The sequence below is a fragment of the Channa argus genome, chromosome 1 (assembly GCF_033026475.1).
Source record: "Channa argus isolate prfri chromosome 1, Channa argus male v1.0, whole genome shotgun sequence".
NCBI classification, from domain to species: domain Eukaryota; kingdom Metazoa; phylum Chordata; class Actinopteri; order Anabantiformes; family Channidae; genus Channa; species Channa argus.
Window position 1 is genome coordinate 3,405,481 of NC_090197.1, and position 27,967 is coordinate 3,433,447.

At 42.2% G+C, this 27,967-nt stretch overlaps 2 protein-coding genes across 6 annotated transcripts in view; one reads left to right on the forward strand and one right to left on the reverse strand.

The window, feature by feature from the left end:
• Positions 1-7,442, forward strand: part of tmem65 (transmembrane protein 65) — a 29,204-nt gene extending 21,762 nt beyond the window's left edge. The window contains exons 5-7 of the mRNA XM_067510287.1: positions 3,387-3,429; positions 3,758-3,863; positions 4,454-7,442. Coding sequence (XP_067366388.1) covers positions 3,387-3,429; positions 3,758-3,863; positions 4,454-4,573 — 269 coding nt within the window. The 3' untranslated portion in view covers positions 4,574-7,442. The remainder of the gene's footprint in view (positions 1-3,386; positions 3,430-3,757; positions 3,864-4,453) is intronic.
• A 1,499-nt stretch (positions 7,443-8,941) lies between these two features.
• The window catches only part of LOC137129823 (protein MTSS 1-like), a 44,806-nt gene continuing 25,780 nt past the window's right edge, over positions 8,942-27,967 (reverse strand). For 2 of the 5 annotated variants that reach the window (XM_067509186.1, XM_067509273.1), the window contains exons 4-16: positions 24,517-24,601; positions 23,007-23,098; positions 22,224-22,298; positions 21,950-21,961; positions 19,281-19,438; positions 19,019-19,126; positions 18,229-18,326; positions 17,619-17,844; positions 17,210-17,287; positions 16,215-16,475; positions 15,468-15,635; positions 14,976-15,135; positions 8,942-13,545 (exon numbers count right to left, since the gene is read on the reverse strand). In XM_067509186.1, the coding sequence (XP_067365287.1) occupies positions 12,890-13,545; positions 14,976-15,135; positions 15,468-15,635; positions 16,215-16,475; positions 17,210-17,287; positions 17,619-17,844; positions 18,229-18,326; positions 19,019-19,126; positions 19,281-19,438; positions 21,950-21,961; positions 22,224-22,298; positions 23,007-23,098; positions 24,517-24,601 (2,177 nt within the window). In that variant the 3' untranslated portion in view covers positions 8,942-12,889. The remainder of the gene's footprint in view (positions 13,546-14,975; positions 15,136-15,467; positions 15,636-16,214; positions 16,476-17,209; positions 17,288-17,618; positions 17,845-18,228; positions 18,327-19,018; positions 19,127-19,280; positions 19,439-21,949; positions 21,962-22,223; positions 22,299-23,006; positions 23,099-24,516; positions 24,602-27,967) is intronic. The other 3 variants (XM_067509358.1, XM_067509446.1, XM_067509539.1) reach the window with 3 other exon arrangements.

Consider the following 27,967-nt stretch of genomic DNA (forward strand, 5'->3'; position numbering starts at 1 on the left):
AATCATACCTGAGGAACAAAGGAGAAGCAGCAGGGCAGTTTTTGTTGTGACACCCTCCCTAAGTGCTTTGGATTAAAGCTGCTTTTACACATGAAGTGAACTCTGGACTTTTCTGGACATCATCCTGAGGAGCTGCATGTAAGAATGCAAATGTCTTCCTGTAATTTTAGCATGTGAGCCCCATTATACAAAGTCATGTAGGGGGTTTGCCTATGTGAAAACCTTGTCCAGTCCTGAACAGTGTTACCAAAAGCCAGTAGGACGCGTGTCTGAGGGCATACGAAAGGTATGACCTGACTTCTGTGAATAAAAAATCATTTGATTTAATAATTTCAGCTAGTGGTGACCTTCAGGGGTCACGACAGCACAAAGTGTTCTGCACGTTGATTTGGCAAGAATTTCCCTTCCTGCCACTCTACCACTGATTCCCCAGGCCCCCTTTCACAAATGATTTAGTTTACAACAATAGAACTTTCTCTGCCTTTTAATTTGACGGTTTTAGCCACCGTCAGTATGAGTTTAGCATGAGTATGAGTAATAAAGAATTGAGGCAGTAAAACTAGCAGGGATTCTAAATAATTTAAAATGAAAATTTGGTATAAAATCATTGACAGCGCCGCAGTTGATTGTTCGTTTGTGCCTTTGCACCAGAGACAAAATATTAAATGCTGTAACCAGGTCAGCGTACAGGTGCTGTTACTTTCACTCAGGCTGCAGGTTGCACAGCCACCTCCTCCATCACCAGGAACACAGCACCACCTGCATCCAACTGCTCTCACATATATTTTTAAAAATGTGGTTCTGCTTGATCTTGTTGCAGCTTATTGCGACACAGCCTGCTGTGACCGTGGCTGCTGTTCTGCAGATCATGCTTATGCTGTGCTGTGGAGCTTGCCTTCTCGGTTTTTATTTATTTATTTATTTCCCCCCCCCCACCACCACCACTAGATTATTCCGTTTCCATGGATACTTGGCTCCAATTTTCTCTGCAAAGTGCAAATCAGAGGCTGAAGAAGGGTTCTAGATCAATAGCTCTGCCGCTGCTTTATATTTGTTTCATCGTCATCCAGTCTGCTGAGATGACTGATTCCACCTATTATTTTTAATTTGAGGAGGGGGTTTCTGTGGCTGCTTTTGCAAAACCCTGTTTCTCCAATCAGCACTTCACCACTGCCATACGCAATCCGTGTCAGCAGTACTGGTGAAATGAGGCTAATCACTTTCCTAACTCCTCATCCTCTTTAGAGGCAAGTCTGACAGAAGCAGTCCACCAGCGGTTTTCACTCTTGCAGGGGACACTGTGCACCCAGCTTCAAGCCTTGTTGTCTCCATAGATGCCCTGAATGCAAAACAAACCTCCTTAGCATCTTTGTGGTTTTAACGACCGTGAACAGATACATTTTATAGCACATTGTCCGCCCTCCCCTGTGAAAATCCACAGTGTGAATTATTCATGGCTGGCAAGAACTCTACTGTTGATGATAGTACATTAACGAGATTCTTAAGAAGCAGATTTTGCTGACAACAAACCCACGAAGGCTGAAGAGAAAGAAGCTGAATAATATCTTGGTGGCTTTCCAAAGGTGATCTTTGATCTGTTAAAAACCTTCACAGCTTTTCTGGCTCCTACAATCTCTTCTCCTCCCGCTGCTTTGATTTATTGTTTTGATTCCTCTCCTGACTTTTCATCTCTTTGAATATACTATGATGTCTCTGGGCCACTTGGCACTGCAGAATTTAGGTCGTTTCACTTCCCGTTGTCACATGTGGCTGAATGTGTCCTCAAACGTAGGCATGTTGGCGGGAGGATGCTGGCTCTAATAAAGGATTAAAGCCTCAGCATCAACCAGTTGTTTTTCTGTGGTCTATGTTCGGACACTTACCCGGGTCCATGAATGCACCAGCAGTGGTTAAACGAGGATGGTCAGACATCTTCCTTTCCAGCCACGACCTGCGACTCTTTTAAGTTCTATGCTAAGTTCCAAGGCCTTATGTGAAATGCAGTCAGTCTGTGTTCTGGTTTGTCCCCAAAGGCTCATCTCTGATGGACATTTCCATCCATTATTCTTATCAGATGCCAGTGTCATCTCAGCTTCTCCAAGCTCATTTCAAAACACTTTGCTGAAAATGTTTTTCAAATCTCCATAAGCCATTTGCAACATAGAGGGTTTAGAGTAAACAAAGTCCAAATGTGTGCACGTATCTAAAGCCAGACACTGGGTGTATTTGTCTTTGTGTATTTCAGCTCTCACTAGTTTTGGACTCCTTGAATTGTTGTTTAAAAAATCAGCAGTGTGGCTTTTTCCTGGATTTCCTGGTCTAATTTCCCACGTGACCACATAATTGATGGTAAATGATCTGCGATCCACTGAAGTGAGCTTGAGTAGTTGAGTATGTTTTTTTTTATGTTGAAGCTTAAACTGTAGACGGGATTTACACCTGCTGTCATATAAAACCGATATTTGCTGCAGAAGAACAGCTCACATTGTCTGCACCTTCCTCGCTATGCAGCTCTGGCTCCATATTCTTATTTTACGATCAGTAGAACTGCCTGAAATAATGCTGCCTCTCTCTTTGTCACTTCTCCACCAGTAAAATCAATCGGAGGCTCTATTTCGTGTAGTGCTCTACATTGCAGCCAGTTGATCGATAAGTCCAGTGTGAGTTTTAGACAGTGTAGTTTATGGCAGCTTAAAATGTGAACTAAAAAGAGTCTTAACGATGAATAAAGATGTCGACCCAGTGTCGTTCGTTTTGTGCCGTGGCCAGATGCATGGACGAAACATGGCCCGAGGGAGAGACTCAAACCCTCGTCCTCTAATCCGCCTACCTGCCCAACAGCTGTAATAAGTATTTCTGATAGTCGGATTACTTTGAGCTGTGTTGGCAGAAAGTTTCAGAAGACCTTCAAGCCCTCCAGTGCAAACAAGGGAAATTGGGGACATTAAATCTGACAGACTGCTGACAGTTCTGTAAACTTCAAAGTGCTAGAGATAAGAAGTCGGTACACTGGTGGCTGGATGCCTTCAGAGGTTTTTTGGTCCCAGAGAGAAATCAAATTGACAATCTGTTGCAGCCATCAACTGTCATTCAGGATTCAGTCTGGATTAACCCTTAAATTCCTGAGAGGATCTGAATTGGACCATCTCAGATTTAGGAGAGAAAAAACAACATGTTAATTAAGAACGAGAAAAAACCTGGTAAAACACCTGCAGCCTTCCAACACCAATTTAGTATTAGTTTGTATATTTTTTTTATTTTTTGCTTAGAAGTGTGTGAAATCTTTTATATGAGATGAATGAGATGAATCCTTTGTCTGTCACGATGTGTTTATTTCATCAGAGAATGTGGGAAATCAAAGCGTTTGCCTCTTTGTGTTTTTGCAGCTGCAGCTCTGGGGAACCTGGTTTCAGATTTGGCAGGTCTCGGGTAAGCAACCTTCTAAACTTTGTCTGCGGATTCAAGTTTATTTTAAGTGTGAAGTCTCTTGAAAACAAAAGCAGGTTAGAGCAGTTCATAATATACTGTGGGTGCTATTTTTTTGGGGGCTTTATTTTATTTAACAACGTTTTTGAATTCTGCCACTGCACTGAGTTAGCTTTGTGTCTGATAAGATGAACAGTGTATCTCTTACACCTTTTTGTTTTTAAATTTAGTTTTTAATCACAGTCTGGAAGGATGTTATTTGTGACATTAAATGAAGATATGATGATACAAGCCCACACAAGTATAATCACACCTTTGTGTTTGTGTGTAGTCTTGCAGGTTATGTGGAGGCTCTGGCTTCCAAACTGGGTATGCAGGTGCCGGACTTGACGCCAAAACAGGTGGACATGTGGCAGACCAGGCTCAGCTCTCACCTGGTGAGGTTCTTTTCATCCTTTCCTTTGATCAATTTGGAAGAATAAGAGAAGAAATAAAAACTAAAAGGTGCAGATGCCATCAGAGGACCTCAAAAAGAGAATCCACAGATCAGATTGAAGCATGAAAAGTGTTTTTTCCCGTCACATTCACCCCTGACGAACGCCAAAAAAGAACATTGATGCAAGATCATTTTAAAAAGTGTATCTGCACTTACACTATATTGCCAAAAGTATTCGCTCACCATCCAAATAAATGAATTCAGGTGCACAAAGCAAGGTCCATAAAGACTTGGATGAGTGAGTTTGGTGTGGAAGAACCTAACTGGCCTGCACAGAGTCCTGACCTCAACCCGATAGAAACCTTTGGGATGAATTAGAGCAAAGACTGCGAGCACTGTGTGTTATGTATTTGGGATGTCACTAAAGTTCATATGGGTCTAAAGGCAGGTGAGTGAATACTTTTGGCAATATAGTGTATGTATCTCCTGGAAAAGCAGCAGCACACGTGAGCTGAAGCGATGTGAACCTTATTTAATTGTAATCTCTTCTCCACATCTGCCTCCTTCTTTCTTCCTCTTCTGCTCCTGCAGGGTAAAGCCATCGGTGTGTCCATCGGCTGTATCCTGGGAATGTTCCCGCTGCTATTTCTGGACGACGAGAAGGATAAAGAAGCACAACCCTGCAGCGACGCAGCGTCTCACTCGTCCTAACGAGCCACCGTCACTCCCTCAAACTGGATACGCCTGATGTCAACTTAGAAGTATTTGCAGTTTGATGTTTCTCTGTCTTCCTGCTCAGGCGGCATTCACACCGCGGTTTTCTCGAAACCTTTTGAGGCAGTCTGGGAAAGTTTAACTAGCTGATGACGGTGCACTTTTCATGTTTGTTTGATGCACGTGGTCGGGTTCACACAGTTTGCTGCATTGTACCATATGTCAGCCCAGTGGGAGGTGCAGCTAATTTTAAATGTGATGAAAGCTCAGCTCCTAGATTCATCGTATTTATCTCTTCAGTCTAACAGGAGGTTCTGCGTGATTTGACTAACGGAATCATCCTGACGCTAAATGTTTTCATTGATTTGTAACAGTGCGTCTTAATAAGTTAATACTAACAACCCATGTAAATGTCCAGTGGTTACAACACTGAACTAAAAGCTGACTAGCGACAAAAAAGATTCTACATAATAAAGATGTAATAAGAGTTAAACTTAGAGAAACAAACGAAGCATCAATCTCTAAATGTAGCCACATTAACCATAAGCTACTAGTGATACTAAAATAGTCTTAAAGTATTAAATTACTTTTTATGTTTTACTTGCACTGATCTCTATCGTGCTGCTTTACAAATTAAACATCTGCTCATGGTAATAATTTGTATGTAACTGGTACTGGATCAGCAATTTGAATTGAATTTTATGTTATTGGATAGAATATAAAAACAGGACGTGTAAAAGAACAAAAACCTTCACCAAATCCCTTCTCTGGGAGTTTTATCGTAGGCAGAACCATGTTCATGTGTTTGCTATGCTGCTCTAGTACAATGGATGTAGGCTAAAGTCAGCATGTGCTTGTTTCCACCTTAGTGTTGTTTTGTTTAGTTTTGTCTTCAGATTGAATTCCTGGTTTCAGAGTGACACCAGAAATTCTCATGAAAAACCTAAATGATTGTTACAAATCAGACAGTTTGGTTCCCAGTGGGTTTCGTTCGCCCTGATGCCTGTGGTGAATGCTGCCTAAGTAGGTCCCAGGATGGGAAGTGATCACCAGTCTCACTTCACTTCTTTCCACATATCGGCTCCAGCTGCCGATTAAAGCAGGGGATCAGACAGCGGGTTTCCCCTCTAATGGAGTAGAAATAAAACCTCCATCTTCCACAGTGAAAAAGTTGCTTCCCATCCTGACAGAAGAAACTCAAACAGCAGATACTGAACACTATTAATATTTAAGTGTTTTTATTTTTTTTGTTCTGCAGACACTTTATACGTTTGTCATCTCAAACACTATATGTTGACTTTTAAATGTTTCTCCTCACTTCAGCAGAAACTGAGCAGACTCATCAGTTACACATCAGAATGTCACTGTTGTGCATCTGTTTACTTCCACAGAGGAAAACGGTGTAACTCAAACAGGAACAGTCACCTGCTACCTCGAGGGATGTTTTGTGTTTTGCATGAAGAACCGATGCTGTAGAACAGACTTTATGTCCATATCAGAGGGTTTTTGGAAAGTCTTCAGATATGTTAAGAAAAAAAAAGGAGCTGCTCAGTAGTGATACAAACTATTTGGGAAATGAAGTTTCTATTTTCAGTTCTGGGCTATTAACAGATATTTGCTTTCCATGTTCTTCCTGTATCTTTTTTCACTCCTTCCTCTCACACAGGCGCTTGACTTGGATCCAGCCGTCTGTGTAATTAGTTTTTTAGCTTTTGTTTGAAGGCTTGAAGCTCCAGATGGTCGAGTTGCCACACAGTTTATACCATTGGAGGTTGCAGTGTTAAGTGAGATTTTCTTTGTTACAGCTTTTTTTCTTTGCTCGTCTCTCTTCTCCCTCCAACCTGTGTCAGATGTGGGTGTTAGGGTTATGTCTGATCAGTGAACAGGTCGGTTAAATCTGGCCTCAGATCAGGTTCTGCCACTGTTTTAGCCTAAAAATTAACTTTTAGCATCTTTATCTCCCTCATTTATACTATTCACTGACTTTATAACTAAATTTGTATGATTTCTTTTTTTTTTTTATGACTGATCTCCCAACTAGTTCAGAAATAGGTCTTTTACTTACACAGCCCAGAAACTGTTGGAAGAACTGATTTATTCTATGTGTCAAAGCCTGAAAAAACCCAAACCTGGGCTGATGATGATGATGATGATGTGATTATTTTTACTGGTGCTCATTTATTCAATAGATTTTGGGCTGTAGAGAGAAAAGCTTTAGAGAGAAATGGAGACACTTGGAGCTCAGCTCTGAGCCTAAAACTGAAGCACATCCTCTAATCAAAAGGACTTAGAGGCTGGATAAAAAGCTTGCTAACAGCCAAACCTCTTGGTTAAGACTGACTGGTGATGGAATTGTTTTAACAATGTTTTAATAAGCAGAGGAAGATATGAGTTTGTCGTTGGATTAAGTGCGAAAGCCTTGAGGGAATTGGGCTCTTTAAAATGGTTGTGGAGGATGAGGACAAACAGTCCACCATCTGTTTGAGCCAGGCAGTAAATTGTCAGTACGGAGAAATAATTGATATGCTGTGTACTGTGGACGAGTCTCTGTATCATCTCATGTTTTTATCTTCTTTTGTTTTCCTCTAAGCATGAAGGTTTTCCTCAGCACTGTGCAGTGAGTAGGATTTTATTTGATTTCATGTCTTTGTGCACTTGATAATGACATTTAGCATAAATTAAACATTTTGAAGCACATGAACAATGTCTGAACGTTGTGCTGCCATCTTTTGGACTGTGTGGAAATGCAGCACTTGCTGTGCACTGATGCATGTCGTATGATGTTACAGGACTGATTATACAGTATGTACATATTTTTCACCTTTATGTGCAGTTTAAAGTTAGACAATAAATTTGGGAGTATTTACCTCTGGCTCTGCAGGTGATGGTGTCCATCAGTGTCTTGTCTTTTATAGCTGGCAGCTCAAGTGCAAAGCAGTGACGCTCCTATGGTTCCTGACTGAGACTGCGATGTTCTGAGCTGCTCTTAGGTCAGATTGTGTTACAAAAACTAGTTCGCAACATTAAGAGTGAAAATGCCAAAGGAAAACCAAAATACTGTTAAGCCGTTTCTAACACTTAAATATGGATTTGTAATGTTAAAGTTGGTGCATAATGATCATTCTTTGAATATTTTGTAACGCTTTAATACTAGTTCAGATTAACCAGAGCTTCCTTGGGAAAAACACATGAATCTAACGAGAGAAAATGCTTATAAGAAAAAAAACAAGTATCTAACAAAAATGTATTGTGATACTTTGAGACCTCCAGAAAAATGCAACTTCCTTCAAAGTTAGCTGCCAAAACTCTTATCACAGAATTTTCTAGAATCCAAAACGTCTGATTCCTGATAATGTCATGCACAACAAATAAAGCGTTGTTTAAAGCTCAGGACGTCATAAATGTTTTCATGTATTTTCCAATGTAACCACCATTTTCATTAATATCCTGGAACTATAAATTTCCCCTTAATGTAAATGTCTCCATGGAAACAAACTTTCATTCATCTCCTTTGATTAATGCATGAGCATAACTGATGTAACAATGGATTAAATGTTAATTCAGCATAGTTTAATTTAGATTGATTTTCCCAATTAAATCTACAGGTGTTAGACTAGTTCTCTAATTATAATCCCCTGTAATTTTACCAGTAAAAACTAATGTCATTACAAATATCAATTTTACCAACATTTTGAGGAGAATCTTGTATTTTAGTGAATCTATTTCTTTTGATTCTCTGGTTCTTTTAGGGAATAGTAGCATCTTTATTAATTCATTCATTGGAATCAGTGGTCAGGGGTGTGTTTAACCTGAATCCACAGCGCAGAATAATTTAACATCCTCCAGTATTTTAAACATTGTCCAGTCTGAGCTCAACTTTAGTTCCTATGTATGTTTAACGAAAACTGGAATTCAATGCAGAAAAGTACGAATCAAGAATCCCGTCAGCCTTTGTAGTACACTGTAGTAGTACACTGAAGTAGTACACTGTAGCCCTACTCAGAATATTCTAAGAGTTACACAGGAAATCTATAACCACGGTTTAACCCACCAACTACTTTAGCCTTAAACTATTCAGTTTAGTGCCACAATTAAACTTGATTCTACAGTTAAAACGAAAGAAATTTGTTTTTGATTAAAGAATATTTTAAATATAAAAAGGAAAACGGCCCAGATAGATTTGTTTAACAAAAGTCAAATATTACAGTTAGTGATATTTCCTCTAATTGTACTCACCCACACTTCTTCGCTCTTGTAATCTGCCATTCAGAAAAGTAGTCGCTCTTCTCTTTGGCCTTTGTTTTACTATTTAAACTATTAATGCAAAAGGATTGAATGAATGAAACAAACGACAATTTTCCTTAGTCATGAGATGCACATCGTATGCTACAGTTTTATTATTAGTTAGCCCAAACAGCTGATATACATAGAAAGAGAGGAATCAACAATAAACATAATGTACAGGATTATTAAGTGCCAGAGGTAAATTGATCAGTTCCTAAAAGCAACAAAAAACAGGTTGCCATTAGTTCCTAGTTCTAGTCCTGATCATGGTCCTGGATGTGTCTGAACAGTCACTTGCTGGCTTATTAAACTGCAGAAAGAGTGTTAAAAATATCAACTCACTTCCTCTTTTTTTTCTAAGGGAAAGAAACAACATGAGACCAGTGTGAAGTAACAAAAACCTACATTAATCTGACTTTTGTACATCAGATAATGTTTTAGGTTCTTTGCACTGGTAAAAAACACTTTTTTGTTTTTTTATTTACTGAGGTTCCATTTTCACAATTCCTTACTCCTGGCCAACTGAAATATTAACGTTCCATCATGTCAAGGCCGTACTGAGGTACATCGATCGTTTCAGTCATGATTCATCAGGGCGACTTCACCAATGTTCAACTTGCTCTCTATGGCTTTCGTTTAGGCTGTAAATGCACATGAAACTTCCCTGTATTCAAATTTCTCTGCTTCTAGCTGAAAAACTCCTCCAGATGACATCACCAGGAGGAGATGATGTCATCTGGGGGCATTTTTCAGCTAAAAGTAAAGAGAGATTTTAATATAGGGAAGTTAAAGGGTGTTTATGTACATGTACTACCCAAACTAGAACCAAAAAAAAAGCTAGTTCAAAATCAGTGAAGTTGCCCTTTGACATTTGTACTGAGAGGACATGGCTGCATCAAGTGACAATTTCATCCAATGGTAGTTTTTAATCTACGAAATGCACAAAACCTGCTGTGCGTATAGAAGAGCACCTGAAATAAAGATGTTATACAAAACAAACCCAGGGCATCGTTCAGCGTATACTGTAAAAAATTTGGCAACTTGTCTCAAATAACATTAAAGGGCAGGGACATAGTGACAGCTGTTAAATACAACACAGGGACAAAAAAAAGACTCTACACACACGGAGGACAGAAGTCTTTCTTGAACATGTATTCGACATAATTGAGCGAGTAATTCTCCAACTGTGTGGTGCTAATGCGCACACACAGAACGAGTCCTCACAGGCTCGAACCTTCAGCTTCACACACTTGTTATCGCATCAGCTACAAGGTTCCATTTGTTATCCTGCACTAGAAAATCAAGGGCTAAAAAAACACATGAAACTGACGGGCGTCAGCCATCGTACAGGTCGTCCAACTGTCTCACAAAAACATTAATGATCCCTGTAGGGAGACGGGTCAGATGACGGGCAGTATCTACAGTTTATTCTGGTCCGGTAGAGGCAGGAAAAACTGAGGGGGAAAAGGTTCCAGTAGAAAAAAAAGCTGCGTACTAAATCTTTGCCTTACTAAAAAATACAACATGCGTATTAAACATATTTGTTAACAGGTTTTATATGCAAAAGAGAACAGTGCTGAGATAAAATAAAACATGGACGACTAATATTTAAATGTATTTAAATTAATTTGACTTGATTAATATTAATAGCTACTGTAAATAGCAGTATACATAATAAAGTAACAGGTATATTCTGTGTATTTCAGCTTGTTACGCTAATCACCTGCTAACACAAGTTAATTTTGAACTTACTGACATTTAGGAATATGTTTTTATATCTGTTAGTTATACGCGTGTAGTATATTACAGCTGGGTCTGCTTGTGTTCCGTTGTAACCACAGCTGGTGCAGGTTTATTTTAGTTGGGTCACAGATCGGGGGGGTTGGGGTCTTTCATTCAAGAGATTTAGTAAGTATTTGAGAACATTTCTGAAGATGCTTCACAACACCCAGTGAAAAGCCTGATAAATTGGATTTTGCATTAATTTGATTAACAAAGTTTCAACTGCTACGAGACATTTAGCTATGTTTAAGTAATAATACGCTAATCAACTTGTACAATTAAATATGTGAGCATCTCTAATACCATACGTGTTAACAGGGAGGGTACCTTCACGTGGAATCATGCATTTTCTGTGAGCTCTGTTGATGGTAACACTTTAGTTACGGAAGTGGAAAATAGTTTCATTAAATTCTGGGGGGCTCTGCTCCTGCTGGTGGGTCGGTCTGTAAAGACTCCCACAGATGACTGAGGCCTATGTGGAGTTTGTTTGTTTGTTTGGCACCACTCTGAGATCATGTGGACACGGCAGCCATTTAGCAGAGCACCTATCTGGGGTCACGACACCAAAGTCAAGGAGCGACTTTAAATCAGCGTATAATTGAATGAAAACATCTTGTAAATGACACAGTAACTTGCATAATTAAATTTAGGTAACTTGCAAACTATGCCAGTACTAAACCTCTGGCTAAGCAGAAGTTCTACGAAAACAGTTTTCTCTGTGCCCACTAAATACAGCTCACCACCAGAACACAGGCTTTTCTACAACAGCCCACTAATCCAAAGTACTCCAATTACTACAGCCAAGCAGTAACACAGGACCCAGCTTACACTACATACTGTAGCTGGTGTTCAAAGCAGCGAAAACAGATTGTCTGTTTGCAACAGAACTGAATTTGCCAAAGCCTGAGGTGTTCTGTCTCTGAATATTTCGTTTGGCTTGCTAAACCATCAAACCTAGTCCAGAAAAACTAGAGAAGCTTTTTAATTGACTCAAAGTTAGACAAACAAATCAATTACAAATTACATTTTGTCTAGTAATTACTGCAGATCCAGAGTTTTTGTAATGGTTGTGGGCAAAAGTAAGAATTCAAAGCACGGAAAGAAGCTGCTGTAATAAATAACGTAGTAGCTAAAAGTTTAGTGGGTCCGTAAATATATAGCATCCAGCCTTCAGCTGTCCACAGTTCCTGATCTAATACGGGCTTCACCGAATAACTAATGAGGCACAATGCTAGTTTACACTCGGAAAAACTATCAGAACATGCAGGTCAATCTACTTCACGATGTCTTATACCTGTAACAACAAGTGTACTTAGTTGTGAACTGTTGTACAGAAGCTATTTCTTTGAGGCTGCTTTTATCCTCCATTCAAAGTCCTATTTTGTTTGTTTTACAGGAAACAAAATCTGAATATTTAGGTTAAATTCAGCACACAGGCTTTTGGCACCTTTTAGTTGAAAATGTGACTGCAGGGCTGCAAAAAAAGAGATATGTACATACAAATAACGATTTCAGCTTTTGAAAATATTCCAGCTTGCAGATCTTTAGTTTATCACATCTAATATAACTTCTTCCCCAAACTACGGCTAATTAGTTTTCACGTTATCTGCTACACGTGTGACCTGACACAACTCGCTAATGTTCTGCACCTTTCATCCTAAAAGTACTGAGGTTGCACTGGAACTGATCTCAGATCAGCATCTGTGGTTATTAGTAGTAACCTCAGAGGGAAACTGGAGTTAGTAGAGTGCAATACTGACAGTTTTCAACAAGCAACAAAATGCTACTGCAGGTTTTTTTTGAAGGGAGGAGCTTTACAAGCAACATGTGGCACTTTGGGAAAGTTTTTAACCTGAACAAGTTTATTTTTATTGAAAGTTTTACATTCTTGCTGGATAAATTACGTCTAGAGATTGTTTACTTTGGTCAGATTTGCCATTTGTCAACAGTTTCACTTCAGCATAACTAAACTGGCAAGATTTTAACTCTCCGTCAGATTAATCAGTCTCCCTATAATTTCAGTTTAAATGGTTTCAGAATTCACGTACACTTTGAGCTACGTGCTTCCCCACATCATCATTCGATTACTCTTTGGCCCAAACAGTGAAGGTGCAAATTGTTTACCTTTTTAATTCAAATTCAACATTTCTTGAATATTTTTAAACCGATCCTTGATCGGAGTCTCCGGGCAACTTCCTCTAATGGCTCCAACTTGTATTTACTTTAGCACTAACCAGTTTTGACCATTCAGTGAATCTGTGGTGCTGAACGGTCATTGGTCGTCGTTTTCTTGAGCTTCACCCCTCGTCGGATGGCCACCAGAAAGTCCTCCACCTCGCAATACTCCGTCTCCTCCAAGAGCTCTGGGAGAGGACGGCGCTCACGCTCTGCCACTCTACCGCCAGGCTGCGGTGGAGGGGTAGGAGGGTCTGATCCCTCGCACATGTGCTGGGAGTCCCAGGGGCCACACTTCTGTGACAGTGGTAGGCTGCTGCCCGGTGATAAAGGTGTGCTTGAGGGGCTGAGCGGGGTCTTTGGCGTGCTGCAGTCCTCTGACGCTGCCCTGCCGGGGACACCAGGATGTTCAGGTACTGTTGGGGTCTTTACTGGGATCATTGGGGGCTTGATAGGAATAGGGCCCAGGCTCAGGCCTCCAGAGGGCCGGCGCAGGTTCGGCTTTGAGGATGGTGTCCGTCGGATGGTGGCGACCCCAGGGGTGATTACAGTAGAGGGGTTGGATGGCAAGCCAGCAGTGGAAGCAGGACGTTTGGACTGGAACATGCGACGGTAGGACTGACTGATTTCACTGTTTCTGGGGATGGTGGAGGATTTATCGAAGTCTGACGAGTGCTGCTGCTCAATGTCCTGGTCCACACCCACACAGTAATAATCACAGTCTGATACTGAGGGAGAGGAAACACACTGCCTTCTCAGAACAAATGAACTCTGCCATTTCCTTCAAGGAGTGTTTTAAAGCACTCACTGGTACAAAGGTAACTAAACATACAGCCCCAGCTTGTGCCTCTCATGTATTGACATTGAAGCTGCAGAGATAATATTTCTAAATACTGTTTTTTTCCTCCCCTCTGCTGCACAAAGCAATGCTCTTTAAACCGTCACTGATACTGAACTTGATTAAAGCTTTTTTGGATCTAGTCTGGTTTGTATATGTAACTGAATACCAATAAACTTCACTCTGATGTCTTTATATTAAAATGTCTTTTTCTAGCCAGAAAAATGCCACCAGATGACATCACCTGGAGGATCTTTTTTTCTTCCCTGATCTCCATTGCTAAACTATGTGTGTTATCAGTTCAAACCAGGTCCATGTTTTTCTTTGCTGGAATGAGGAGTAGCACAACTCTGTACCTGCTGTTCCCTTAGCTAAACTGTGTGTGTGTGTGTGTGTGTGTGTGTGTGTGTGTGTGTGTGTGTGCATGCAATAGATAACTTGTCCTGCAGCTGTCTATTCCTTAAGATAATAATTGTTGAAACAAACTATGCTCTATATTATATTTAACCATATGCACTTGCTAAAGCTCACTTATTATAAAAGCATTTATTATAAGTTCATCTTTAACCAACATCACACTCTTAATCATGGTCAATCTGCTTTTACACAGAAACTCATCTGAAGCAGTTATAGTTATTAGAGAAATATTTTGAATGTAGAGAAGCCAGAGGGACGTTTAAAAGCATTCAGGTACATCCATCGAAAGCAAGTTGAAGAGTTTGAACTAATTTTTTTAAATGTCTTTGTTGTGATAGTCTAACATTGTCCTTAAATACCAGCATCATTTCACATCAATCCCTAATATTTCTCATGCACTTGGTGAGTTTTCAAGGATTCTGCAAATACCTTCAGAACCGGTTGTGTACTTTCAGCCCTTCTGGACTTTTGAAGGGTTCCATGTGTTTCCCTGTAGCTTTAATGTAGAACGATACATGAGCGCTACAACCTGGGGCTCCACTAAACCTGACTGAACTCCGAATGTTTCATTATTCTCCAGTTCCTGAATAAACAAACTTGTTTAAAGTTGAAACATTTCCAATTCACGCTGCCTGGAGCAATTTAGCTCCCACTTCCATTTTGCCTGATGTCGAAAATTAATTTCCTTTCTGTCTAAATGTGCCTCCACAGGTACATTTATTTGTTGTGGCAGTTGCTTGAACCTTCTTTGAACTATGTTGACAGTCAGCATCAATGGTGCATTAGAAGCAGCAGAATTATTCAGTGTTTCATTTTGACTCAGTGCAAACTACACTTTTGATAGCAGGACGTTTCTGCATTGAACAATGGAAGTGCATCCCCTGTTTGTGTGTGTGTGTGTACCTTGTGAGGGGATGGTGTCCTCGGAGCAGCAGGGTGTGTTTGTCTGGCTGCTGTAGCCACTGGAGCCCTGCAGCGAGTCTCTGCTGGAGCCGTGAATGTCCAGCTGGAGGCCTCGGGCCAGAGCTCTGGCCAGCTCCTCATGGGCCTCCCTGTCCTCTTGCTGCAGTCAACGTACACACACAGAGAGAGCAACATTTAAACTGTTTGTGTTGTCTGGGAGGCAGCATGTTGAGATGGACCTGCCTGCAGACAAAACCATGCTTTTTCAGATCTAACCATGATTGTCATATGATGCATCTTCTGCAGAAAGTAAAACTTCCACAGCTGCTTTTTCTACAACCAGCTGTTGGCACCGTCTCTTTGCTGTGATTCTTTAAACTGTTTTCAGAAACAAAAAGCTCTGTAAATTTAAAAAAGCTGCCAGTAAGTCATGTGACTTGTTTGGCTTCGATCAGGGTGTAGCTAATAATATATTAGAAATCACCAGCTGACCTTGGGGGAAATCAAACAGTGGCCTCCTTTGACCCGCTGTGGCTCTTCCCCTGGCACGGTGACCTCAGCGCTGTGGTGGCTGCTGGGATCTGTAGTCTCTCTCTTGTCCTTGCTCCGTTTCAGGGTGTTGACCACTGGTTGATCATAGGGGCCCGGTTTGGCCCAGTCCTATATTTATTGAACATTTTTTAAAAAAGTACATTGTAAATTTAGGCTAAATTCATTTGTTAGATTTCCCCTGATTATTGATCATTTTTAAAACTATTTTTAAAATGACAAACATAAGCATATTGAATATTTGGGATTTTTACACCGGGGAACCTCGCTGCAGACAAAGATGGCAGACTACCAACCTCTCTGCATTTTGGTTTTTGTCCAGGTCATTTCTCTGTACACGTCCATGAAGCCTAACTAATGTTTTTAAAGTGCACAACTCAGTCAGCACCTGGTTAAAACGTATCTACAACAAGCTTAAAAATTAATGAGTGTTACTTTTCCTTGATCATTTTAAGATAGTTAGTTTTGTTTTCAGGTTTTTTTGAAATGATGAAGCTGATGAGGAAATGAGATGAAATCAAAACACATTGGTGACATTTATCATTGTAGGGTCTGTTTCTAAACTGAGCATAAAAAAATAAAATTCAAGAGAAAGACACTGCAATGGGATAAAATACAAAGCCAAACAAAAAAGATGAAAGGATAAACGGAAGGACAGGAGGAGGACATCATGGACAATGAGGATCAAACCTTCCATGATGGGACCCTGGATGATGGGATGACTCCGAGCCCCGGGGGGCTAAGAGGTGAGAGGTCTCCTGGTTGGCCGGAGCCTGAACGAGACCACGGCCACGTGGGAGACACAGACGAATAGGAGGGCGAAGAGATGGGAGAAGAGGTGGTGGAGGAGGAGGAGTAGGTGAAGTATGGAAGGTGGAGGTGGGTGTCTTGGGCCTGCAGTACAGCTCCGTGCAGGCAGAGGGCAGCGTGATGCTCAAAACCATTTGACAACTGAAGGGAAGTGGATGAAGAAAGAAAAACATGAAACATTAATGATGGTTATGACTTGTGTGAAGACTGGGGAAGCAGCAGGAGCTCAGCAAACTAATTTTAATTTGTGCCCATGTCCTTTGAGCAGTAATTCTTGTTTTGTTAATTACGGCAAAACACTAACATTTTTCATCAAACAGCATCATCAGGTCAGTGGTTGTACTGTAGAATTATTAGCTATGAACAAGTTCTGAACTGTCAATGATCCCTTTACAGTTTACAAACCAAATGTCATCAGTAGAAAAATGATCGTAGCTTCTGGTTAAACTGTAATATTAAGCAGTGATTGTTTCCTTGTTCTACCTGCACTTTAATAAAGAGCTGATCTAGATTATCTGAATAAATAATGTTAAAAAAATTACTGTAAGTCTTTTTAATACACAAGCTGTACGACGGACACACCTCAGAACTACTGGCATTACAGATATTAAGTTCCCAGGTTATCATGATCTTATTCCCCCAACTACTTGCTTCTCTCTCTCTACCTGCAAATGTACTATTACACTACTATTGCATGAATGGGCCCCATTCTTTCCTATTATCCCCACAGTGGATGGTTACAAATGTGGGATTTGAACACGTTATACTGATCAACAGAGCGTACATACTTACAAGATGTATGAAGCACTTTCAAACACCACAAACAGAGCAGAGCGACCCAAAACCCTTACAGGTGTGTGTTTGCAAATGTTCACCTGTTGCAGCTCAGAGCAGGAAACATTGTGTGAGGGTGAGGAGGAGGAGGAGGAGGAGGAAGGCGCCTCACTGACACACTGAGGATAAAGCAGAGCCATGCAGCGTGCACACAGTCACAGTTTACAGGATGGAAACAGACAGAGAAAGAGCAGAGGACGCTTGTTACAATACCAAGGTTTCGTGATTAAAAACAAGCAGAATCTGCAGGTAGAAGTGTGAATCAAACTGAACGAGCAGCTGCTGCCGCACAAAGAGGCGTTAAATGAAGAAGCAGATGGAGCTAAAGACTGAAGACCAAAACACAGTACTCTAACTGGTCGATTGTAGTATCTTTTAAATAAACTCATCAGTTTATAGTATTTGTACTGAACATGTGTATAGTAACTTCACACACAGTCGACCGTTTACCTGCGAGGTCTCTGGGGGCATCGGAGATGGGGACTTGGACTGGAAGGCGTCCTGGGAGATGAAGCCAGAGTCGTGCGAGGAAACCGAGGACAGGCGGGCAGGCGTCTGCTGGGGGAGCACCGAGGAAGAAGAGGAGGAGGAGGCACGATAACGGAAATGGGAGGTGGGGGAGTGGCAGTGTGAGCCGCTGGAGCGCGAGTCGCTGCTGTTCACACTGTTCAGGCTGCTGTGGGACAGAAGAGGAAATACGTTGTCTGAGAAGTAAACACGTCCAACTTTACCAATTGTCAAAGCTGCAGGCACATTTCAAATGGTACGAACGAGTTCTGTGGTTTGACACCAGGATTTGGACTGATCAGACCACCGGAGCTTTACGTGACTGATCCACTGATCTGTTCCCTGATTAGGCTACAACAGTCCTCAAGTCTGCACTAATACAGAAGAGGATGATGATGGTGCATATTCAGCTGGGTGTGGTTTCTCAAAGCTCTTCATCACATCGTGATCACAGGGATTTAGTGATTTAAACATTGTGCAGATCCACCTCTTCACCACACAGAGGCAGCACAGTACAGTCGTTAGGGAGTCTAATGTCGTCAAGGTAACCAACCTGCACATGCTGGACTTCCTGGATACGGTGGTGCTGGGTGACGAGGGTGGAGTTTGGTAAGACCAGGTGCATTCAGAGCCCTTCAGATCTACAATCACCTGCAGAGACAGAAGCAGAAAGAAGCTTTAATGATTCCTGCTTCTGTCTTCACTAACAATAACACACAGATCCTGAAGAAGCAGCTGCACAAAACACAAATGTTTCCAAATTTATTTATGGATCAATTATGACCTGAACATCTAGATGCATCTGAATCTTGTTACTGAAGGTTTGGCATTTCATTTTGTGCACAGGATTATCGTCTTTTGACAGAATCAAAACCGTTTTAATGATCGACTCATAATTTAAGTTGTTTTTCGAGGCAAAATCCTGAACATTTGCAGGTTCCAGCTCCTTAGATGATGTCACAGCTTGTACCTTCTAGAAGGAAAATAAGCAAACCTCAGCACAAATCTGTGTATGCATGGGCTGTATGAAGTAGTTTACTTTTCTGTCAAAGAAAATAATGTGCAAATTAATTTCCTAAAGTAGTGAATCAATGTTCATTTATGAGTTTCCCTCATAAGTGAACATTGATTTAGATTAAACATTAAATTAGACCAGAGTCAGCGTCGTTTCACAGATTATCTCTGGTGTCCGGCAGATGTCTAATAACTAAAATCAGACTTCCTGAACAGATGTTGGCTCCTCATGGAACCGAAAGTCAGAAGTTTGACATCCTGCACCGGTTTAACGACAGCAGAACCAAAGCAGGTCAGTGATGGATCGGCCCGTGCTGAGACGGTGGTACCTGCTCGCTGGAGGCGGGCAGCTTGTGTGGGTCCATGGTTAGAGTCTTCAAGTCGTCGGTCAGGGTCTGGAGGTGAGTGATCTCGCCCAGCATGGACATCTCCTCCTCCTGACACACACACACACACACACAGGTTCCAGATTGTACAACAAAAAGCTTCTACTGCACTTATCACATATGTGTATCTGAGGGTCTACAGCTGCTGGCTTTTCATCGATAGACATCAGAGTCTCGTTTTCTGTGGTGCGTTTGTGTCACTGACCACAACGGGCCTCAGCATGGAGACGAAGCAGCAGAAGCGACTCCTCTCCTCCACCAGGGCCTTCCTCACCGCCTGCTTCTCCGTCTCCTCCAGCAGCAGGTACTTGTCACTGACGTCCTGCATGGCGCTGTCCAGCTGAGGCTGAAGGTCCCCACGGCCTGGACACACACATTCACGATCACATGACAGACAGCAGCAGTTAGTTCAATCAATCGCTGGTCGGCCAATATTTAATCTACTGTAAAAATGTATTGATGTGTCATTATTATCAATCAGCTTGAGAACTTTGGGCCACTTTTCATTCACATAGCTGCACTGGTGCAACACTGACATGTTTTAGAAAAGGCTTCTGGTTTATTTTTCCCCCGGTCGAAAGTTTTCTTGAAGATAAACTGATGCTAGAAGTCGGCTGGTTTCTGTTTCACTACACTGTCAAATCAGACGTAAACTCATAAGTGAAAATTGATCAACTACTTTTGTTCAGCAGAAATGCAGCTAATATATATTTTGGAAATTAATCTGCACATTATTTTCTTTTTGACAGAAAGTAAAATACTTCATGTTCTGGTGTCAGGTTTGGTGTGCCGCAAGGCTCTGGCCTTGGTTCCCTTTCTGTTTTCAGTTCAGTTGTATAGCTCCTATTATTCAGATTATCAAGTATGAGGTGGATTTTCATTGTTATGTCGACGATACTAAGCTGTATGTTCCCATGAAGGTTGATGAAAAATCTGGAATAGATTGATCTTGAAGCATGAGTCACAGACCTGCTTTTAAAACCTGATCCCCACGCTCCATCTAGACCCCCTGTGCTCTCAGTCGTCAGGACTATGTATTCATAGACTTAAGAGAAGATGGTGGAGGTGCCTTTTCATATCAAGCTTCTCTCCTTTGAAATTTACTGTTGGATTTATTGTTTGATATGTTTGCTTTCATTCTTAAGTAGATCAGTGATTTTCTTTCTACATTTTTATGCTTGATGCCCTTCCAGCTGTTACCCTCCCATTTCATCCAGGCTCGGGGTCAGTATGGTGGCCCTTGGTGGCTGGGTGGGAGTGGGTGGTATTCAAACCCGCTGCCTTCTGCATCCCAACCCAATGGTCTCCCCACTGAGCCACTAGGCGGGATGGGTTCTGAGGTCAGGCTGATGGACCGGGGTCCATTACCAGTCCTCAGTGACACAGAGAGGGAAGAGACGGCAAAGAGTTGCCTCAGGACATAGGAATGTCATAACTGTTTGTCCGCAGGATTCCAGAAACGTGACACAGAGGATCACATTCTTTTTCCTGTATCCAGCTCTAGATGTGGTTCATTCCTGGTTTTCTACCCATTTCGCTGCCGTCTCTTCTCTCACCGTTTACATTTCCATGCACAGTAGTTGTCTCGTCACTGTGAATCCACGTGCACCGTCCAAACACTAAGCTTGATTAGTTACTCTGGAGCCAACGCTGAATAATGTAATCTGTTACCTGACAGCATATAAAAGTAAATTCTGCAGTCTTTCCTCCATCTCCCTCATTAAATTTCCCCTTTAGTGCAGCTGCCTGCTTCATTTTCTCATCTTTCGAACACTCGCTCTCTCATTACATGTCTTTCATTCCAACACCACCTCCTCCTCCTCCACTTTCCCTCCCCTCATTCAAACGGTGGCGCTGGGAGTTTCCTCTGCTGCAGTAATAAAAGGTTGGGAGGACCAGATGACCCGAGCAGCTCGACCACATCTGAGGTCCCTCTGGGTTCAGTCCTGGGTCCTGTTTACTTGGTCTTAAAGGCTCAACAGAGCTGGAAGCCGCGGCGTACTTTGTCTGCAGCAACAAAAAGCTCATGTTTCCAGTTATTAGGCTGCATTTTGACTGAACTGCCTGTTCTGAAAGCAGAGGACTTGTTTTGATGTGTCGTTGAGCTTCTCTGCAGCCCAGACCAGCAGTGAGTTACTGCAAACGTGATGTAAACACTAAAAGCCTTCTTAGCAGTGACTGTGTGTTACATCTATTTTAGTATCCATCATTTCATTTAGCTTTGATTTTTTTTCTCAAACTATTAAATCCCCCCCAGACTGTACAAAAATGACTGATTTTTTTTGTAATTTGCCTAATTTTTTTTTTTTTAAAGAAGATCCCCATGATTATTTTGTTGTTAACCACGAGATAAGCTGAGCTGACAGTTTGCAGGATTCCTGATTTTTAAATGACCTCACATCCTAATATTTGGGGATAATGCTTTTTTTTACGCTCGTCGCTCTGTGTTCTGTTCAGGCTTTGGGTCTGTGAGTCACACAAACATCTGAACAATTTTTTTTTTTGTCCTTTCGGTTTATCCCGTGAGTTCAGTGTCGCCACAGCGGATCATTGTCCGCATGTTGATTTGGCAGTTTTTGCTCCGGATGCCCTTCCTGACGCAACCCTCCCCAATTTCTACCGGCTTGGACCGGCACTGCACAGCTGGGGAGGGGAATGGGCTGTTAGGGGTTCAGTGTGTTGTCCAGGGACACTTCGACATATAGCCAGTGCCGGGGATCGAGGGACCTTGTGGTCCGTGGACGACTGCCCTTACCAACTGAGCTACAGCCGCCCCCACACAAACATCTGAACAATGTGGGAACGTATTTCAGCTGCATGTGACGGATGTTTTACCTGTATATACAGTGGAAGCACGTGTGTAGAAATACTCACCGAACACATCAGCTGGACCGAGCGGAGCACGACGTGAGACCACGTACAGGCAGGGAGGCGGTGGAACAAAGTGAAGAAACAACATTACAAACACATGTTCCCACAGCGTCACCCTTTAAATAACTCTACTCACATAATTATACCACTAAGAGTTTAATTATAACCAACTCACACTGTGTGGTTACAAACGTCTCAACAACTTTGAAGCAGCATTAGGTCATGAAAGCGTAATTATGTTATTTGATAATTAGGTTTGAAATGACAAACTACAAACCTTTCTTCGCTTTCTTCTGCAGCTTCAGAGTATCTGAGGACCTCTTCTTGATCTCCTGACGGGCCTTCTTATACTCTATGCACACACACAATGAGTAACACATGCAGTGAACTTTTAAACAGAGATTAACATGAGCAGATACATTAAGGTATTATGTCTATAGGTGGCTCTCAGCTTAGCTCTAGTCCCTGCAGTCGCTGTGAAACAAAGGCCACAAGCCCACGACATGACTTTAAAACCTAAACCCCGTTCAGTGTGTGACGTCTTGTTGCCTTCCAGAATCCTGCAATTGCTCAGTTGTAAGCACCAACCAAACCTGGCCTGATTTGAGGCTTGTGATCAACTATCAGTGGCTGAAAACACGATTGGTTTTAGTGTCGACCAGCATTGATCAGCACAGGTACTTGATGCAGCCTGTTTGTGCCTCATCTCCTAAAAGGCAACATCTCATGACAAACAGTCCCTCAGTTTATCTAAAACCTGTTTTAAAGAGGCCATGTTTCACATAATGTCAGCTTTAGATTTTCATTCTGCGGCTCTGCTGACACAACTGTGGGAAATTCACAAACTGCTTATTGTTCCAACAATGATCTCTATGCAGAAGCTCTTCATTTTCATATGAAACCGCTTGTTTAAGCTCTTTGCTCTTATTTAACATGAATCCCCATCATCACCACAGTTCACTTACAAATGACACACAGGTACAGGTGGTACATACAGTGCAGTATCTGCTGTCTTTGCTGCAGTGTGCGCACGTGTATGTGTGCACGTGTGCATTTGTACCTTTGGCATGGTCTTTGTCCAGAGTGCTGGAGACTCTCTTCCACTCCTCCATCTGCTCCTGGAGAGGGTTGATCAGACAGTCCAAAAACACCCTGGGAACACACACACACACACACACACACACACAACCTGTTAGAGCACTGTGTGTGCGCACGTGCATGTGCTCACAAACCAAAATAAAAAGGTTATTTTAAAGCAAACAGACCACATTCATGGCAGGAAAATGGTGGATGGCCACACACTGACTGGAGCATGAGGACACTAACAGATCTTTGCAGTAACATGAAGACGACACAGGCATCGTAACTAAAAGTCTCATAAATTAGTTTTCTTGTCAAAGCAGCTATGAAAACACACAAATTACTACACGGTCGCTACTATGGCTCCAAATACCAGTTTTTAATTTATCTGCACGTTCTGTTTCAAACAGAAACCCGACGGACTGAGCTCCAAATGTCCTTGAGTCAAGAAATACAGGAGACACCAGAGAGCCAGGCAAAGTCCAAAAAAGGACAAACATGGACGTATTCAGGCAGGTTCATAGACGGGACCTCAGACTGGTCTGGAACAGGTGAACTGTCCTCTGGTTCTCACTGTAGACAAGCATCCTTTTTAAGCTTCTGCTATAAACACAGCGACGTCTCTGTTGGATGTGGTCTTGTAATGTCTGTGTCTTTGTGTTACTCTACTGCTGCCAACATAACTGCCCATAAGAGGAACTTTGTTTCCCTGAAGTCTTAAAATGCACAGACCTTTGCAGGAGTGGATGGAGCAAGTAATGAGTTGTGTGTGTGTGTGTGTGTGTGTGTGTGTGTGTGTGTGTGTGTGTGTGTGTGTATGTCTCTGTCTTCCAGCTATACAGCATCCGTGTTTGCAGACACAGCTGGAGGTCTCATCTCCTCACTTCAATCTGACTAACTGCCTCCCCCCCTCCATCCTGTGAGGGAGGTAATGGACTCGAGCAGGAAGGGGAGGATAAGGTGGAGGAGGAGAGAAAGGAGGCTGGTAGAAGAATGGATTCACCACAGGAGGCGAAGGAACTGAGAAAGCGAACAGAGGAGAAAGGCTGCAGAACGAAGGAGGGATTTCAGCCTCCAGACGAATCACAAAATACATAATACTCCAAGTGATCTGGTTAATTGTTATTTTTAACCTCAGCGAAACAGTCAGACTCATTTAAAGACAGAAGAGGGAGAGAGCAAGATAGAGGAGGAGGAGGAGGAGGAGCAGCAGGTTGCCATGGAGAACTGGGAGCAGAAGCTACACCTGTTCTCACACACACACACGTCCTTCGATGGTTGTCCTTCTGTAGCCACATAAAAGCTTCCCCTCATTCTGACCTTAAGGATCTTGTAATATGGACACGGTGATGTGTCCATATGCTCTTTGTCCCTTAAACCAACCTGACTACACTGTGAGAACTGAGGGACAAAAGTCAGGATTAAAGTAAACAATATTGATTTACGACTAAATCAAAACACACACACACACACACACACGTTCTACTCACACAGAGAACTGGCGCAGTTTGGCCTCGATGCTGCGGTGCCTCATGCACATCCTGGTGAGGGCTGACCCGATGTCCCTCGTCCCCCCTGAAAACACACAGGGGACAATCTGTCACACTTCATCAGTACAGTTACTGCACTTCCTTTAGGAACTTTCAGAGTAAAAGCCTTTTTACCTCAGTTAAGACTGGGTTAGTTTGTCAGACTCGGCACCACATATTGTCATTATACGGTTTCCAGGCTACAACACTGTTTTTATATGGAATGAAGATATTAGTTTGGGTTGGATGCATATCCACAAGTTTTTAACAATGAACAAGCGAACCCCCCTAAAGTGGATCATTTGTTACATTTCTTGATGTACTGTGCAAATTAACTAAATATATTTGGGTGTTGAACTGTTACGACGAGCATCATGAACAGGTTTGTTTTCACTGTGGGAACTTTCTTCACTTTGTTCTGAGTTAATAGATGAAATAACGAGCAGGTAAGATGGTCACGATGCGGATCCTTGCAGTCCTACAGTGGAGATCCAGAGTTTCACACAGACAGGACGAGTGGACGTCTCAGGCCGATATCATCTGTAGCTATGCAGATGTTTCTTTGCTATAAACAGGTTTTTATAATAATCCCATAAATCACTAGCTACAAACGTGAACAGATTGAGACAGTTTCTCTATTACCTTAAAATCATTAGCATCTCTGTGCAGAAAGATTCTTCATTGCAAAGGGCATAACTCACTTTTCTGACATGTTATAGGACAAACAGTGAACATTTGCAGTTTGTATTTTTTATTTTATTAAAGGAGGAAGAAGTTGATGAATCTAATTAAAAATAAACCCTCAATGCACAAATTACACAGCAAACAGCCACTAGACAAAAACACCTCAATTATCACACATTCAACAAACTATGTTCAGATCCTAACAGATGGAGCCGTGAACACAATGTGTCGTGTGTGACAGCACAACAGCCACTCAACCTGTGTGTGTGTGTGCGTGTTTTGCTCAAGGGCACTGCAGCCGGTGGACAGGAGCCTGTGTTCCAGGCATCAGTCAGTGCGGCAGAAGCTCCACGGGCATCCACAGGGCCCAGATGGTCGTTCTCTCCCCCCCCCAGACAGAACACTCCCTCCTGGGGGAGAGTTCAGCAGAGCTCAGCCTGTCAGCCTGAAGCTCCCACACATGCTAATGTTTGTCTTCACCTCAGATAACAACGCTCATCCTGGAACTTTACATACCTCAGTTGCACAGGCAGAACCACACGTTTGCAGATATTTGTTGATGTTTTCTCGTGTCCTGCACCAACTTTATTATTTTTATTTTACTGCTTTTGTGACCTAGTTCATTTTTTGAGCCAAAAAGAGTGAAGTGGGTGAAGGATGCTGAACAGTGCACTAAAGCAGGGTGCATGTGTGCAGGGTGGGGTAGTGAGCACTGCATTGCACCACTGACACCTCCTCCGCTCGGCTCTGCTCTGCTCTCCCTCCTCCTCCATTACACATCTTCCCCTTCACCCCCGTCCCTTCATTTCCTCCTTTTCTATTTTCGTCTTCCCATCAGCCTCGTTGAAGGTGCAGTAAATCAGGCTTTTTCCCTGTGGCTAAAACTTGTGGGACAGAATCTCAAAATATTTGAGGAACAAATGCTACAAAGCCTCAGGTATTAAGTTCACTAAACTGTAATTAAGTCCAAATTTTAAGTGAAAGTATTTCCATTTATTTTACATACACAGATACAGAAACCACCAACATGTTTACTCCAGTACTAAGTACAGTTTGGAATGAAGTATTTCCAACAGAGTAAACTTTATTTACTAATTATTTTGCATTTCTCTTCTGTTAAACACACCAGAAGTTCATAAATGCTGATTACAGATCAACCACCTGCGCGACACAAATTGTTTTGTTGTTGTTTTGAATGTTATCAACAGCATCAAATACAATATTGCTTTCTTAGTACTTTTGTTTTTCCTTTACATATTACAGCATTTACTTTAATTTGATACCTGCAGAGTGTTATTATTTTTACTTGAGGTGACCGTGTCAAGTCAAGTCAAGTCAAGTGGCTTTTATTGTCATTTCTACTATACACAGTGGTACACAGTACACAGTAGAAACGAGATAACGTTTCTCCAAGAACCAAGGTGCTACAAACAACACAAGCTATATATATATATATAGCTGTATTTCCACCAGTGGCACGGTGGAGCAGTGGATGACCGTGCCGCCTCACAGTTCTTTCTGTGTGGAGTTCCCACATTTCCTGCGAGTACTCTGGTTTCCTGCTGCAGTCAGCTCAGCTGGCGGCTCCAAGTTGCCCGACACCTGTTCCTGTGTTTCCTCTTCCCCACTTCTCTCTCTTGCTACGTCGACCTCAGCTCCTCTATCGTCTTCCTCGCTTCTCACCTTCAGACGAGGTGTCGCATCCTCACCTCGCCGCTCTGCTACACCCCTTTGAAAAAACAAGCTGCTCGGTCTCTGTGTCCAACCACATTCAATCACGTTACATCAGCAGCAGGACAACGTGATTGTAGTCGGCCCTTTTTTAAATAAAGGAGCTAATTTTGGTTCCTGGTGGCGCTTTCCTACAAAAGTAAAGTCGAATTGAAACCGTTAGTTTGGATTCGAAGTGTCGTATGAGTCAGATGCTCTGAGGCTGAACCCTGTCTTGGGTTCTACCCCATTTATATCTGCAGGACATGAACAAAGGCCTGAAACCGGCGCCGCTGTTGCGCCAAAGATGAAAATGTTTTCACAGACCTGAGTTTCCCGGGCAGGTTTCCACAGACTTTGCAGGCCCAGGTCATTTTCTTGACCCCATTTTAACGCTGGCACCCACAGGACCTCCAGCACTTAGATGAAATGTTTAAATGAATGTTACTTTTTCTACCACCACAGGATTTTTATTGCTTTTACTTCCAAAATCCAGGTCCAATAATATTAACTGTTAATAATCCACATTCAGGCCAAGAGCCGCAGTTTATGGTCGATGCTGTGACTCTACATTTGAGTTTCCAGATGAGTTTTACAGATGCTGTATTTTTTAAAAAAAAGCCCCAGCGCAGGGGGGCAGAGATGGAGAACAGAGGAAGATGCTGGTTTCGTTTCCAGCCCAGACAGTTTCTCCACAGCTGCACTCGAGATGACCTTCACCTCCACTTGAACTCAGGTTCACTTTTGACTTGTTAAATATCCAAACAAAAACAAGCGGTTCGCTTTTCCCCGACACAATTAGCACGAGTTTCCTGGCAATTAGTTCCTGCTCGATTCTTCTGATTGACCCAACTCTCTGTGTGTGTGTGTGCGCGCGCGTGTGCGTGTGTGTGTGTGTGGACTGGCACTGACACCCAGCTGACCCAATTTATTGGGACAGAGCGGTGTCTCTGTCTGAGCTGCAGCCGGTTCAGTTTGAGCTTGGCTGGAGACTGAACGGCCTCGAGGCTCCACAGCA